The 13,431-nt window shown below is 39.7% G+C and overlaps 2 protein-coding genes across 2 annotated transcripts; one reads left to right on the top strand and one right to left on the bottom strand.

Annotated features, from left to right (window-relative positions):
• Positions 1-905: 905 nt before the first annotated feature.
• On the top strand, positions 906-6,058 carry LOC133993555 (calpain-2 catalytic subunit-like). The gene is made up of 21 exons (XM_062432545.1): positions 906-1,145; positions 1,258-1,345; positions 1,476-1,591; positions 1,709-1,842; positions 1,958-2,150; positions 2,230-2,304; positions 2,475-2,560; positions 2,694-2,765; positions 2,865-3,022; positions 3,123-3,286; positions 3,432-3,443; positions 4,044-4,246; positions 4,347-4,416; positions 4,509-4,604; positions 4,737-4,794; positions 4,905-4,954; positions 5,126-5,194; positions 5,294-5,372; positions 5,497-5,607; positions 5,823-5,875; positions 6,032-6,058. Exons 1-21 carry the CDS (start codon positions 906-908, stop codon positions 6,056-6,058), a joined length of 2,154 nt encoding a protein of 717 aa, XP_062288529.1.
• A 207-nt stretch (positions 6,059-6,265) lies between these two features.
• On the bottom strand, positions 6,266-12,442 carry nsrp1 (nuclear speckle splicing regulatory protein 1). Its single transcript, XM_062433108.1, has 7 exons — positions 12,422-12,442; positions 10,517-10,607; positions 10,277-10,333; positions 10,031-10,159; positions 9,068-9,275; positions 8,336-8,438; positions 6,266-8,224 (listed from the first exon to the last, which is right to left on the bottom strand). The coding sequence occupies exons 1-7, from the start codon at positions 12,439-12,441 to the stop codon at positions 7,405-7,407; spliced, it is 1,428 nt and encodes a 475-aa protein (XP_062289092.1). The 5' UTR covers position 12,442; the 3' UTR covers positions 6,266-7,404.
• Positions 12,443-13,431: the final 989 nt, after the last annotated feature.

The following is a 13,431-nucleotide window of genomic DNA, read 5'->3' on the forward strand; positions in this document are numbered from 1 at the left end:
CATAAAATCCATAAATGCAACTGTCATGATCTCATTCACTGCAAAGTTTGAGCCACTTACTAAGGATCACACGGATTAAGAGGCCATTGTAAGTGTCAGACATCTTTTTTTCCCCAACTTTCATGCAAATATATTGTTTTTTTCACTGGCATGTCTCGCTGATCCCACCGGCACTAGTACAGACCTGAGGGAAATTCCCCCAATTCTTGTAGGCTAAAGTCACATTTTAATACCTCACATTTCAATACCTCCAAATCTTGTACATGCAAACATGATGTACTGCAGAGTTTTCCATGTTTTTTTTCTAAAAACTTGCATTTAAGTTTTCATTGGTCTGCACCTCACTGTGTGTGCAATGATGATCACTTAAGTAACCACAAAATATGAAAAAAATCCTTCGAACTTCTGCACTTACAGAGAAGAAAAACAGAAAATATAAATTAGTGTCACAGATTTCTGTTTCTGCTTCGTGTGAAGTCTACAACACAGTTCTTGTTCAGTCAAGCCCATAAATAAAAAATACAAAATATGCAGACGGACTTGACATTCAAGGAGACAATGTAAATATCAGGTGACACTTAAGTGGATCTCATGATTTATGCCATAAAACCAGTTTTCCTACTAGAAACCATGTAATTATAGGTTTTGTGGGCGGGTCTGACTCCAAACTTACGTAAGACAGTGGGAATATAAGCGAGGGACAGACAGCTGATCGTTGCACAGACCACACTGGGCAACTCCAAGAGTCTTCTCTTGTAAGGAAGCAGCAGTTGGTTAAAGCCGTCTGTCAGGTAATTATCTCCATTCATCTCAGAAACACAGCGTTTGCATCACAACTTAGATTTAGAATTCTCATATTTTGTCTTTTCTTCTCGTATCTCAGAGATTGGAAACCACTCGTCAACATGTCTGAAACTGGAACCTGCACGTCCATCATCAACCTGCGCTACCAAGATGGCAGCGAGGGAAGCCCAACTAACCCTGCCAAGTTCAGCAACCAAGACTACGAGCAGCTGAAAGCTTACAGCAACCGCAGAGACAAACTGTTTGTGGACAGCACCTTCCCACCTGACAACCGATCTCTGGGAGACCTGCCTGATATGCCAACATGGAAAGAGAACAAAGTGGAATGGCTTCGCCCAAAGGTAAAATACAGTTTCTTCCCTCCACATTCACATTCTGAAGTTTTTTTTTCTTATAGTTGGGTTTTTACATATGTGTCTAAATCTGTTTTTTTCTCCTTGTTATCTTGTCAAGGACATCCTGAAAGCACAAGGCAGCAGCGATGAGCCTTCCTTCAGCTTGAAAGGAGCTTCACGGTTTGACTTTGGTCAAGGCAATGTTGGTAAGCAAGGATTTCTGGTGTACAGTAAAGATAAAAACAATAAGTAATAATATCTTACCCAGGTGAAACTTGAACTATGTAGCAGTGTTGGAGGATAAACTCTTGTTTTTTTTGTTTTTTTGTTGACCAGGTAACTGCTGGTTTTTGGCTGCAATTTCTGCGCTGACATTCCAGAAAGGCCTGATGGCACAAGTTGTTCCCATGGACCAGTCCTTCAGGAACTATGCAGGAATCTTTCACTTTAGGGTAAAAAAAAAAAAAAGAGCACTTAGCAATTAAAACAATGCCTTCACAGTAAATCTGCACAATACATTCAGGTTCATCGGCTGACTTGTAAATTGTTTGTTGTCCTTTCTTTGCCAGTTCTGGAGGTTTGGAAAGTGGGTGGATGTTGTCATTGACGACCACCTGCCAACGATCGATGGCCAGCTGCTCTCTGTGCGCTCCAAAGGTGGAAATGAGTTCTGGGCTCCTCTGATGGAGAAAGCATATGCCAAGTATGTAAACAACTCACTAAACTTCATATAGAGCACTTTGGTAGCTCACTATAGGTTTTGTATAACCAGCTGCAGATATAGTATTAGCAAACATTTTTTTGTATGTCTCCTTCAGGGTGTGCGGTACATACGCTGACATGAATGCTGGGTTGCCATCAGAGGCCTGCAAGGATTTCTGCGGAGGTGTGCACATGACTTTTGAACTCAGGCAGGTCCATGATTACTCCCATGATGAGAAGCTGTGGCTCCAACTGAGCAGAGCCACTGGATGCAAGTCCATGATTTGCTGCGGAACTGCACCTAAAGGGGTAAGGACCAGTTTTTTAGAGGAATAAAAACATAAAAATCAACCTCATGATGGTAATTTAACTGTTTTATCTGTTTCAGGGTGAGATTGTGAACACCGTAGCAAACACTGGATTGGTGGATGCTCATGCTTATTCTGTCACAGGAGTCACTGAGGTAAACTACTGAGTTGCAAAAGTTAATATGAGCATGCATGGCAAAAGAGCCTTAGGGGTTTAATTTCCAACAATATTTTGTCAGCAATCTTTTTTTTTTGGCTGCAAGTTCCATACTAGAGGCATTGCATGTTTCCTATTTAATTTGTCAATTCATCATTTCATTTTAAGGTGGAGCTCTATGGCTCTAAAAAGAGGCTGGTGCGATGCATGAACCCCTGGGGCAGCCAAGAGTGGAGCGGGGATTGGAGTGACAAGTAATTAAAGTTATTCTAAATCAATCCAGATATGCATCCTGTAGCAATAAAATAATTTACACTGCTACTGAAGACTTGTTATTTGTCTGTGAAGATAAATAATCAAGACTGTTTATTTTCTTCTGTTGCTCAGGTCAAATTTGTGGGACAGAGTAAGCTCAGATGATCGGTCCAAGTGTTCTGTCCGCGAAGATGGAGAGTTCTGGTAAATTAGCTCTTAAATTATTTTTTGTTTTGAATCATTTAAACTTGGTCAAAAACTCGAAAGAGGCCTGATAATATATGGTTTGTCTCTGTGTATCAGGATGGAGTTGGAGGACTTCTGTCACTACTTCAACATGATGTCCATCTGCTGTGAGAACCCCAACTTTACGGACGGTGACCTCACCTGCCAGTGGAAGTGCATGATTTACGATGGCAAATGGGTAGCTGGCAGAACTGCTGGTGGCAGAAGCAGCACCGGTGAGTCAAATCCATCCTCTTACCTGCAGAGATAAGATGTTTATTGTCTTTTTCACCACCACTTCTCTGAAACATTATTAATCTTTCTCATTACCTGTAGGGTCCTTCGCAAAGAATCCTCAGTATCGCATCAATGTGACCAAGATAAACAAGAAAGAGGAGAACGACATGAACATCTTGATTTCTCTGATGCAGAAACCTCAGCTGGAGGGTCGCAAAGATGCACAAAAGAGATATCATGCAATTAACATTAGCGTCTACAAGGTCAGCATTCTCGGTTTTGCTTGATTGGATATTAAATGCTCATTCAACTAAATTAATGCTCATTGTTTGAGGCTATTGCTGTGACAAACATTAACTGATGGTATACAGTATAATGATATTCTTCTTCCCATTTCACCCCCAACAGGTTCCAGAAGGGGTAAGCACATTGAAGAATATACATCACATTTAAATCTCCTGAATAATACAATTTGATGCCCACCAAACAATTTCACTACATTAACCTTCGTGTCGTCCTCCCGGGTCAAATTGACCCCGTCTGTTCCTTCTGTCCTCCCTTCCTTCCTTCTATTTGTCCTTCCTCCCTCCCTCCTTCTCTTTCTTTCCTTCCTCTGTCTTTCCTCCCTTCCTTCTTTCCTTCCTCCATCCCCCTTTCTTTCTTCCTTCCTTCTGTCCTTCCTTCCTTCCTCCATCCCCCTTTCTTTCTTCCCCCCTCCCTCCCTCCCTCCTTCCTTCCTCCCTCTCTCCCTCCCTCCTTCCTTCCTTTCCTTCCTCCCTTCCTTCTTTCCTCTGTCCTTCTTTCCTTCCTTCATCCCTTCCTCTTTTCCTTTCTCCCTCCCTCCTTCCTTTTTTCCTCCCTCCCTCCCTCCTACCTTCCTTCCTTCTTTCCTCCGTCCTTCCTTCCTTCCCTCCTCCCTTCCTTTCCTTCCTTCCCTCCTCCCTTCCTTTCCTCATTCCATCCTTCCTTCCTTAACTCGAAGACAACAGGAGGGTTAAATACGATTCATGTTCTTTCCAGACACGATCAGGCCGCCTGCCTTCCTCCTTCTTCGACAGAAGCCGCCCCGTAAACTTGAGACAAATGTACGCCTACCAAAGGGAAAAGATTGGGGAGTACAGCCTGGAGCTTGGCGAGTATGTGATTGTTCCCTCCACCTACAAAGCCCACCAGAATGCAGAATTTGTTTTGACCGTCTTCTCCAAGGCTGACAGCAAAATCAGGTAAGGACTTTGATATTTGAAATAAAAGTCACAAATGGAGACTTTGGTGTAGTGTAGTGTAGTAGTCAGATTTTTTAAAAACATCCTCTTCTGCTTCCAGCCCCCATGACCATGATGAGGATGATGATGATGACCACCATAGCGATGATGAGGACAACGATGTTCCCAAGGTATGGAGTGAAAGAGTGCAGGACTGTTTACCAATATGATGTCTAATCTATTAACTTGAACATTTTAAAGACCAACATTTTTTCTATTTAAGCCATCAACTCACAGCGATGATGATGATGACCATGACGACCACGATGATGATGACACAGACTCTGACCGTGCCCTGTTCAAGCGCTATGCTGATCAGGTGTGGTGTTTTTCCTCTGATTTCCAATCATCATGTCTTCAAATCATTTTTCTTCTTCTTCTCTGTTCAACCATCTGCTTGGTTCTTTTTCTGATATTGATCAGTTGTTGTTGTTTATGTGTCTGCTGTCAGAGAGGAAACCTGAGCGCCAGACAGCTGCGCAAGCTCCTGAATGACAACTTCCCCCATGGTGAGTTGATATAAAATATTCAAAATCTCAATCCCTTTTGCAGTTTCACAACCAGTTGAGTTATTTTGTGGATTTGAGGGATTTTTTTTTTTTTGTGTAACTGTTCACAGGCACCTCTTGGGGCTACGACACCTGCAGGAGCATGATTACAATGATGGATGTATCCTACAAAAACAAACAAAAGAAAACTGCTTTACCTTGTTTAGATGTTCTTTTAATCTTACAAATCAACCTATCATACATTAAGATCCCAGAAAGTAAAAACTTCCTAATTGGGAGTTCATTTATTTTTTAATCAGTTTTTTTAATGAGACATCTTTAACTTGCAAAGACTGACCACAACTGGAGGATGGGCTTCCCTGAGTTCTCAAAACTGTGGACCAAGATCAATGAATATAAGGTAATGCATGATGAAGATATGTTTCAGATAATCATTTCATTTTCTGAGAGTTATGTGTCCGTAATGTGCAGTTAATAGTAAAAAACGTCTTTTCTTCAGACTCTCTTCAAACGCTCAGATGTGAACAGGAATGGGACCCTGCAGTCCTCTGAGGTCCAGAAGGCAATTGAATCTAAAGGTAACAATATTTATCAGTAACTGAAATTTAAAAAATAAGCGTATATACCAATACAAGAAAGTGCAAGAAACATACTTTTTATTCCTAATTGTAACCACCGATGTTGTTCTTGTGTTTGTACCAGGAATAGACGCCAATGATTTCATGGTGCAGATAATGATGATCCGCTATTCAGGCTCATACACCACCCTGGAGGACTTCATTGTTCTCATGTTGCGCATGGAGAATGCATCAGGTGAGTGATTGCAACCACAGTATTTAGGCTTGTAGCTATTTCTTCAGAATAAAGAGAATAATGGGGATAAGTGACAAAATCTCAAAGTCTCTGACCAATCTCAAATAAACGTCACAGATGATACATTTGAAAAGTGTGCAGCATCAAACTTTATATAATATTTAGCTTATGTGGAATTTGCAAAATGTGAAGTTTCTGGTTTGTTTTCCTCACAGATGTTTTCAAGAACAACTCATCTGATGGAGTCATCACCATGAACTGGGAAGAGGCAAGTTGAATCCCAGTTGTGGATTACGCAACAAAAAAAACAGATGATGTGTGAACCAAAATAATAAGAAAATACAGGCAGAGGGCAGAGTTTCCTGCACAGTACCTTTGAGATTGTACTAACATTTTCTACAATCTGTCTTTTCCTTTGTTTCAGTGGTCCAGCAACATGATGTACAACTAGACCAGCATCGGCGGCAGAGGAGACACAGATGAGATTACTGCTATTAAACATTATTACACAAACTCTGTGAAGCAGTAACACATTCCTGTGCTAAAACTCTTCTTGTGCAATAAATGCCATCATCTTGTTACTTTGTATAAGGAGATGGAAAAATCATAAAGTATGTTGCAATTGATGGCAGAATAAACTGAAACCAACTGAAGAAGCTGGTCTTGAAATTGTTTTATTTACTCGGCACAAACTACACCAGAAAAATACAAAAACCTCAACAAAGCTAATCAGATCCATCACTGCCTCACACGTCACTCCGCATTCATCCGTCTCCCCAATTAATCAATAAGATAACAATTTCCTGTACACTCATTCATGTATGTGATGAAGGCTCAAAACACATTTATAAATCAGCATTCCTATTTTCACAATAATACATCAATACATCGTTTACTGTCCGCGTCTCATGGACACACTCTGCTGTTTGAATCTGTCCACTGCAGTGCACGATGATGTCAGAGGTTGCAGCATAAGGCTGGCTCGTTATATACTCTATACATTTCTTACTGTCAACAAATCTCATGTAAAATAAATGCCTTCTACAAACAGGTGTTGCATGCAGTCGGAGCGTGATATGAATGATTCTTCAGTGCTGTAGACCACCACAATTAAACATACATCAAGACTAGACCTGCAGCTACCAATGGCTTCAATTAATGATTCATTTTGGTGTATGAAATATCAAAATATGGAGAAAAAGTGCCCATCACAATTTTGTAGAACCCAAGGTGATGTCATCAGACTGGTGATGTCATCAGATTGGTGATGTCATTAGATTCTTACATTTGAGAAGCTTGAACCATAAAATGTTCTGCATTACTGCTTGAAAATTAACTGCAACCATAATTAAATATTTACCACCATGAACAATTTATAATAAACTAATAATTCATTGTTGCATTGTCACCATCCTTATGCTGAACATAGTCACTGTAGTTTGGTTTTAAGTCTCACATACACTGCCCCTCTGCTATAAACACTCACAAGTGTTTTCATCTGCAGCTCAATAAATGCACACTTTAGTCCTGGTTGAAGAACATTTGTTAGAAATTAGAGTACCCCGCTGTTATAGGAAATTACATGCAAACATACATTATTGAAACATCTTGAATAAAGTCAAACACACACACAGGTAGAGAAGTCAACAAAATATTGAGAGATTAACTCATTGTTGCTTTTGTTCATGGGATTTGTTGACAGTAAGTCACATATGGAATATCAGCCTTGCAGATATGAGTGTTTTTCTAGTGAATTCAGCGATGTTTGCAATGTTTGCATAATGAACTGGACCGCTCTCAGTCTTCTTCCTTCTCGATATAGGTCTTCGAGGCTGAGCGTGCCATCTGTCTGGCCAGGTACCTTTCTCTGGCCGAACTCACAGTATTATCATTGCAGCGCTTAGCAAACTTGTTCACCATCTCCTCAGTTTCTTCTTTCTCCTCACCTTCCTTACTTTCCCTTTTCTGTTCTCCAACAGCTTCCTTCTTTTCGGGATCTTTCTCGTCCCTCTTCAGCATTTTCTCCTTCTCTGGGTCCATCCTTCTCTCCTCTTCTTCATCTCGATCTTTATCTTTCCGCTTGTCTTCTTCTGGATTCCTCCTCCTTTCTCTTTCCCCATTCTTATCACGCTCTCTGTCTTTAGGACTCCTCTCCCTCTTCCCGTGCCTGTCTTCCCTCTCTGTATTCCCCCTGCCTCTGCTTCTGTCATCTTCTCTGCCTCTGTCTCTGTCCCTCTCCCTGTCTTTCCTTCTATCTCTGTCGTCTCTTCTTCCTCCATGCCTGTCATCCCTTTCCCTTCCCCTGTTTCTGTCTCTATCCCTGTCCCTCCCTCTAACTCTGTCTCTGTCTTGTTCTCTGTTGCCCTTCTTTTGTCTGTCCCTCTCCTTCTCTTTCTCCTTCTCCTTTTCTTCCCCACTCCCTGATGAAGGCGACCTCTGTCTGTACTGACGTTTTGAGTGTGTAGAACCAGCCCCAGGCTTGCTAAAGCCAGACTTCTGCTCATGCCCTTCCTCGCTGTCACTACAGGAACTCGGGATATTGTCATGGGATGTAGGTGAGGGAACGGGTGAGGTTGTCTTTGTCTCTGTGTCTTTTGAAACCTTTGATGTTGGAGTTCTGTGGAAGCAAGAACAGAGATACAATTAAAGCCTTGACGTATTTTAGTTTAACATTTTCTACTTAACTAAAAGTCCAGCTGAGGTCGGTGGCTGCATAGTTACTACTGACCTGTTAGCTGAGCGATCTGGTATCGCCTCCTCTCCCACAGTCTGATTCAGCAGGTGTCGGTAGAAGCCACTCAGATCTTTTTGTTTCTTCACATCCAAAGCGGCTATTTATAAAAATAAATAAATATATGAATTAATACAAGGTATTTGTTTTACTGATATTGCCTAGCCACAGTATGCAAAAGGGTTCGAGTTGGATTCATTGTTTTTTTGCTTTCAATAAAATATTTTAAACGCCATTAAACTTTTTGTTTTGTTTTGAAAATATCCGGATTTTAGAAGCAAAAAAAAAGAAACTGATTTGAGTGAATCAAATTGAAGCTTCATTCATGGGTGGTTTGAAATGTAAACAGACAAAGCAAAGATGTTCAGTGATTGTGTCTGTGAGTGTGTGATGCTGGCTAACTGTGACAGATATAGACACACCTTCAGTATCTAAACAGGGCTTGTATTGTGTTTTTTCTAATTACAGATATTGGTCTTCAGAGCTTGGTAAGTACTTATTTCACCCCCTAACCCACTATTTGCTTGTGTTTTCTGTTTTGCTTGTGTTCTCTAACTAAACTGCATTATTTTTCTAAATGTTGTGTATGTGTTGTCAAATTGATGAACGTGTGTTCTTCATTTGCTTGTGTTTTGTCATGTTTGTTGCAGGGCCAGTGCCACTGTAGAAATCACACATCACATGGTAAACATCTGCATGCAGCCTAAAAATTGTCTTGAAGAGTCTAACCTTCCATCTCTGCCTCTCTCTTCTCCCTCTCCTGCTCTTCCTTCTGCTCCAGCAGTTTTTGTTTGTAGGCGGAGGTAACGTAAGCCTCTTTATCGGCAAACTTCTCCCCCTCTGCCTCCCTTTCCTTCTGGATCTTCCGGTCTTCCCGCCGTTCTTGTTCTTTCTTTCGGTCCTCGACTGCTTTCATTAACTGATGGATATACTTTGGCTGTAAAGAGACACAGACAGAACAGGATATACAATGTTCATGAGTAGGTTCTAGCTCACATTTTGCTTTTCCTCCTCCAGTAGTATGTCACAATAAACCCATGATATTTTAGTAGGGTGCATGCTGGCTGGTATAGACTCTTTAAGGAAAGTCTCCTTAATCATTACATCACTCTGAAGTCCCAGTTTTGACCAGACGGGGAGTTCCGGTCCTCTGAAATGATGCCAACGCGGAAGTAACTTAAAACTGCATTCTATCAAAAGGCCACCAGGGGGCGACCGTTTTGGTGTCAAAAGGACTTCCGTCTCTATACAAGTCAATGGAGAATTCACCAACTTCTCACTTGATTTCTAACCTCAGTAAACGTTTTCAAAATGTGTTTATGGTCTCAATCGCTAGTTTAAAGCCTTCTTCAATGCAGTATGATGTTCATTTGGGACATTTTGGCCTCCCTGATTTTATATGTGACGATAAAGCAGGGTATGCATTAGTGCGTGGCTACGTCGTGATTGACAGGTTGATTGGTTCACAGGTTCAGGAGGGCGCCTCATGCTCCTCCTGATGCCCATATAAGTAGAATCCGTGTTTTTATTTTTCCTGACATGCACCTGAAATTTTCAAGATGGCGCTGCTCAGATCCGATACTATTGGCCTCCAAGCAGCAGTCCACAAACCAATGGGTGACGTCACGGATGTTACGTCCATTTCTAATATACAGTCTATGGTTTTGACAAATGCAGAATAAATAAGGTTACCTTTTTATCTACCCCTCCAAGAACTTTCTTGTTGCTCTCTTGTCTTTGTTTTTGAATGTCATCGTACACGCCATCGTAGTCGTACACAGTGCTGTCCTGTTCCAGGGCCTTCTGCATCTCCAAACGTGTCTTTAGACGGAGAGAGTGAAAAACAAAGACGGATGAAATGTCACTCCCAGAGAAATGAGAATAGTTTATAACATGAAGGGGACTCAAGTCATATAAAAACTTTACATCTCTTCTCACCTGTTTCATCATCTTCTTCTTGATAGCTTCTCTCTGCAGACTTTCCCCAACTGAAGTCTGAGGAACCAAACATAACAAAACACATTCAGTCTATTTGGGCAGAAATGTACTAAAGGCCAACTAACAGCTGGATATGTTTTTTCTTAAATTGTACTTTCAGTTTAAATAATAGTGAACATAACTAAATCACATGCAGTGGTTAGTCAAGTTATACTGCCCCAAAACCAAAATAACACCCACCTCCTCATCAGAGTCATCCCCAAACACCGAGGGTCTCGGCAGGGTTGCCGTCTTTGACGCTCCTTTCTTCTGCGGCAAGATCAGCCCGTACCTGACGAAGATGAGGAAGATGAGGAAAATGAGGAAAAAAGGTCTCTTAAATCCTTTCCAGTAATATTTACAAGTATTTCACATGCAAAACTTTCTTAAGTGCATATTTATCAAGAGCAGTGGCATAGCTACAGGGACAAATGTAAAGGCTTGATATCAAAACTAAAGCAGTCATTCAAATGAACAGTAAAATGTTCAAATAGTGTTTTATACTTACTTTTGAAGTACATTTACTCAAGTACTGTACAATTTTGAGGTACTTGTTCTTAACATGAGTATTTCAATGTGATGGTACTTTATATTTCCACTACACATTTCAGCTATATTTACTTTTCAGATGTAGATTTGACACAATGGATAATATAACAAGCTTTTAAAATACAATACATTGTTAAAGATGAAACCAGAGTAGTTGGGGTCACATTTCAGATGTCTATGAGTTGTTAACAGCTCCACCAAATAGTGATTTTTCCCTCTAAACTTCTCACATGGCTTCATTTCAATAAATGTTCAAATGATATAATATATAATATTTCACCAAAAAAACATTAGAGAAAAAGCCCAAAAACTGAAAACACATTTGTGTATCAGAAAGTTATTTTTCTTCTCTCCTCTCCCATTAATCATTGCATGACCCCTCACATTTCTCCGGTGACCCTTTGGGAGGGGTCTGACCCGTAGGTTGGGAACCACTGGACTAAACTAGCTACCTGAACATAAAGCAAAAGGCCTTCTTTAGAGCCAGTGTCTGTTCTGGGCAACTGTAGGTTTCATGGAAGAGGACCTGCTCCTTATATAGATATAAAGGGCTCATTTATGGTAACGAAAACAAACACAATAATTCTTACTGTCAGGTAATTATGCACAAATTAATACATACTTATGAATATAATATTACATTTCTGCCAAGTCTGTTCAACTAGATGCTTAATTTAACACACTGTACCTTTAAAACAATAACCAAGTACCCAAATGAAGACTGAAGGAGGTTTTTTCTTGCTGTAATCATTCCTCCTGTTTATACAGACCATTAGAAGATCTCTTCATAATGAACTTCTAAAGGCTGATTTAGGCCAAAATCCAAAAGCCCAACCAAGAAAAGATCTTTTTTTAAATTTATCTGCCAAAGTCTATCTTTTTGTTTATTTCCACCACAGCTCAACACGGAAACACAAAGAGGGAATTTGATACTAAAAAGGCTGTTTATGTGGCAGATGTGACTGAAGCCTCATATAAGCTTTAAATCAACTTTTAAATGACTGAATCACTGAAAGCACATTTGAAGGAGCTCTTTTAATGAAGAGGAGAAATGATTAACTTATAGCAAGAAAAGCCCCCTTCTGTGTTGAAGACAGGCTTGTAAAAACGGTGAAACTATTTTTTAAATGCACTTTTCATTGTGAAGGACGTCATGTACCAAAACAACAGAGCCTGCTGTGTGAAATCTACCTTGAATGGGCCGACATTTTTACTGTAAAAGTTGTATTAACTCGACCTAAAAGACTGCCATCAGTGAAGCAAAACTCAAAGAGGACATGTATCAGTGTGTCTAGTCAAACAAAGAGGCAGCTGATAAATATTTGGCTTCTTTTAATCTCGTAAACGTGAACTAGCTGCTTTATGACCGAGGTTAGCATATCCATAACTAGCTTAGCTACAATAGCAGCGAGGGGACAACTTCCGCGTTTAAAAACAACACCACGGCCGCTACAGTGAGTGGATTTACTTATCGAGTCTGTAACTATAACTACAAACCGGAGCCGAGACTGTTTTATCACATACATCATGATCTTGTTAGCATTTTTTGCAACTTACTGTTTTGTAGGGACCGCCATCTTGCTCTGCTGATTATGAACGAGCACAGCAGATTCGACACGTTTTAACGTCTTCATCTAACACCTCACTCCATTCTGTTGTTTTATTTATTTTATGTATTATGTATTATTTTATTATTTTTTGATTTTATATATTCACACCTATTTTTTGTTTACTTAAATAATATTAACGAGTGCACTTGTTCTATATCGGTGTTTAAGGTTGTTGCGAATGTGCGGGCTTCAATTGACGAATAAAAGAAGATGAACAAAATGGGATTTATCACTAATTTTTAGGCTTTTGGAAGAAAAAAAAAACAGCAAAAATGCCATCGGATTGACACAAAAAGAACACGACTATCACAGATCCCTATCCCAAACGTAAAAAACATATTTAATTGTAGAAGCAGTAGTGATTTATTACAATAATTCCAACCATTAGATGGCGACATTGCTCCAGATGATGTGTGATGATCTAGTGATTTGGAGATTGATTGCATCAACCTCTGACAGCAAATTACAGATTATACAAAGTGAACACAATTGATTTCTTTCTTTTTAAGGCTGTCACATTTGAATGCTTTTTGTGAGGTACATAGTATCTCAAAATAAAAAGGAAAATTAGAGAAAAGTACAATAATAAGATACTAATGTGTAGCAGAATTACATTTTCACATTTCTGATCATTATGTTATTTTGATCGCAGATTAATCTCAAGCTTGGGAACCACATTTTATATCACCACAATTACCAGATTTCAAAGTGCCAATATTATAAGAATGACATTAGGATGCTTACAATACTATTTCTATTCTATTCCCATGAACACACCTTATGTACAAAAGTGCTGAAGAGGGATTGACTGATTGTCTCAATAATCAATCTTATTTCTCCCTATACATTTTGTGTAACTTATAATAATAAGTTACACAAAACTTATAATAAATACATTTAAAATGTGTTTATTGTTTGTTGCCATTATTATTATTTTTCGCCCAATGCCATACTATT

This window comes from Scomber scombrus, chromosome 14 (assembly GCF_963691925.1).
Source record: "Scomber scombrus chromosome 14, fScoSco1.1, whole genome shotgun sequence".
Classification (NCBI taxonomy): domain Eukaryota; kingdom Metazoa; phylum Chordata; class Actinopteri; order Scombriformes; family Scombridae; genus Scomber; species Scomber scombrus.

Coding starts and splice junctions, on each gene's coding strand:
- LOC133993555 (XM_062432545.1), top strand. CDS start 906: ATGTCTGAAACTGGAACCTGCACGTCCATCATCAACCTGCGCTACCAA. Junction 2,561..2,693: donor AGCGGGGATTGGAGTGACAA/GTAATTAAAGTT, acceptor TCTGTTGCTCAG/GTCAAATTTGTGGGACAGAG. Junction 4,247..4,346: donor AAGGCTGACAGCAAAATCAG/GTAAGGACTTTG, acceptor TTCTGCTTCCAG/CCCCCATGACCATGATGAGG.
- nsrp1 (XM_062433108.1), bottom strand. CDS start 12,441: ATGGCGGTCCCTACAAAACA. Junction 8,439..9,067: donor GAGAGAGGCAGAGATGGAAG/GTTAGACTCTTC, acceptor TTTTATAAATAG/CCGCTTTGGATGTGAAGAAA. Junction 8,225..8,335: donor CCAGATCGCTCAGCTAACAG/GTCAGTAGTAAC, acceptor TTGCTTCCACAG/AACTCCAACATCAAAGGTTT.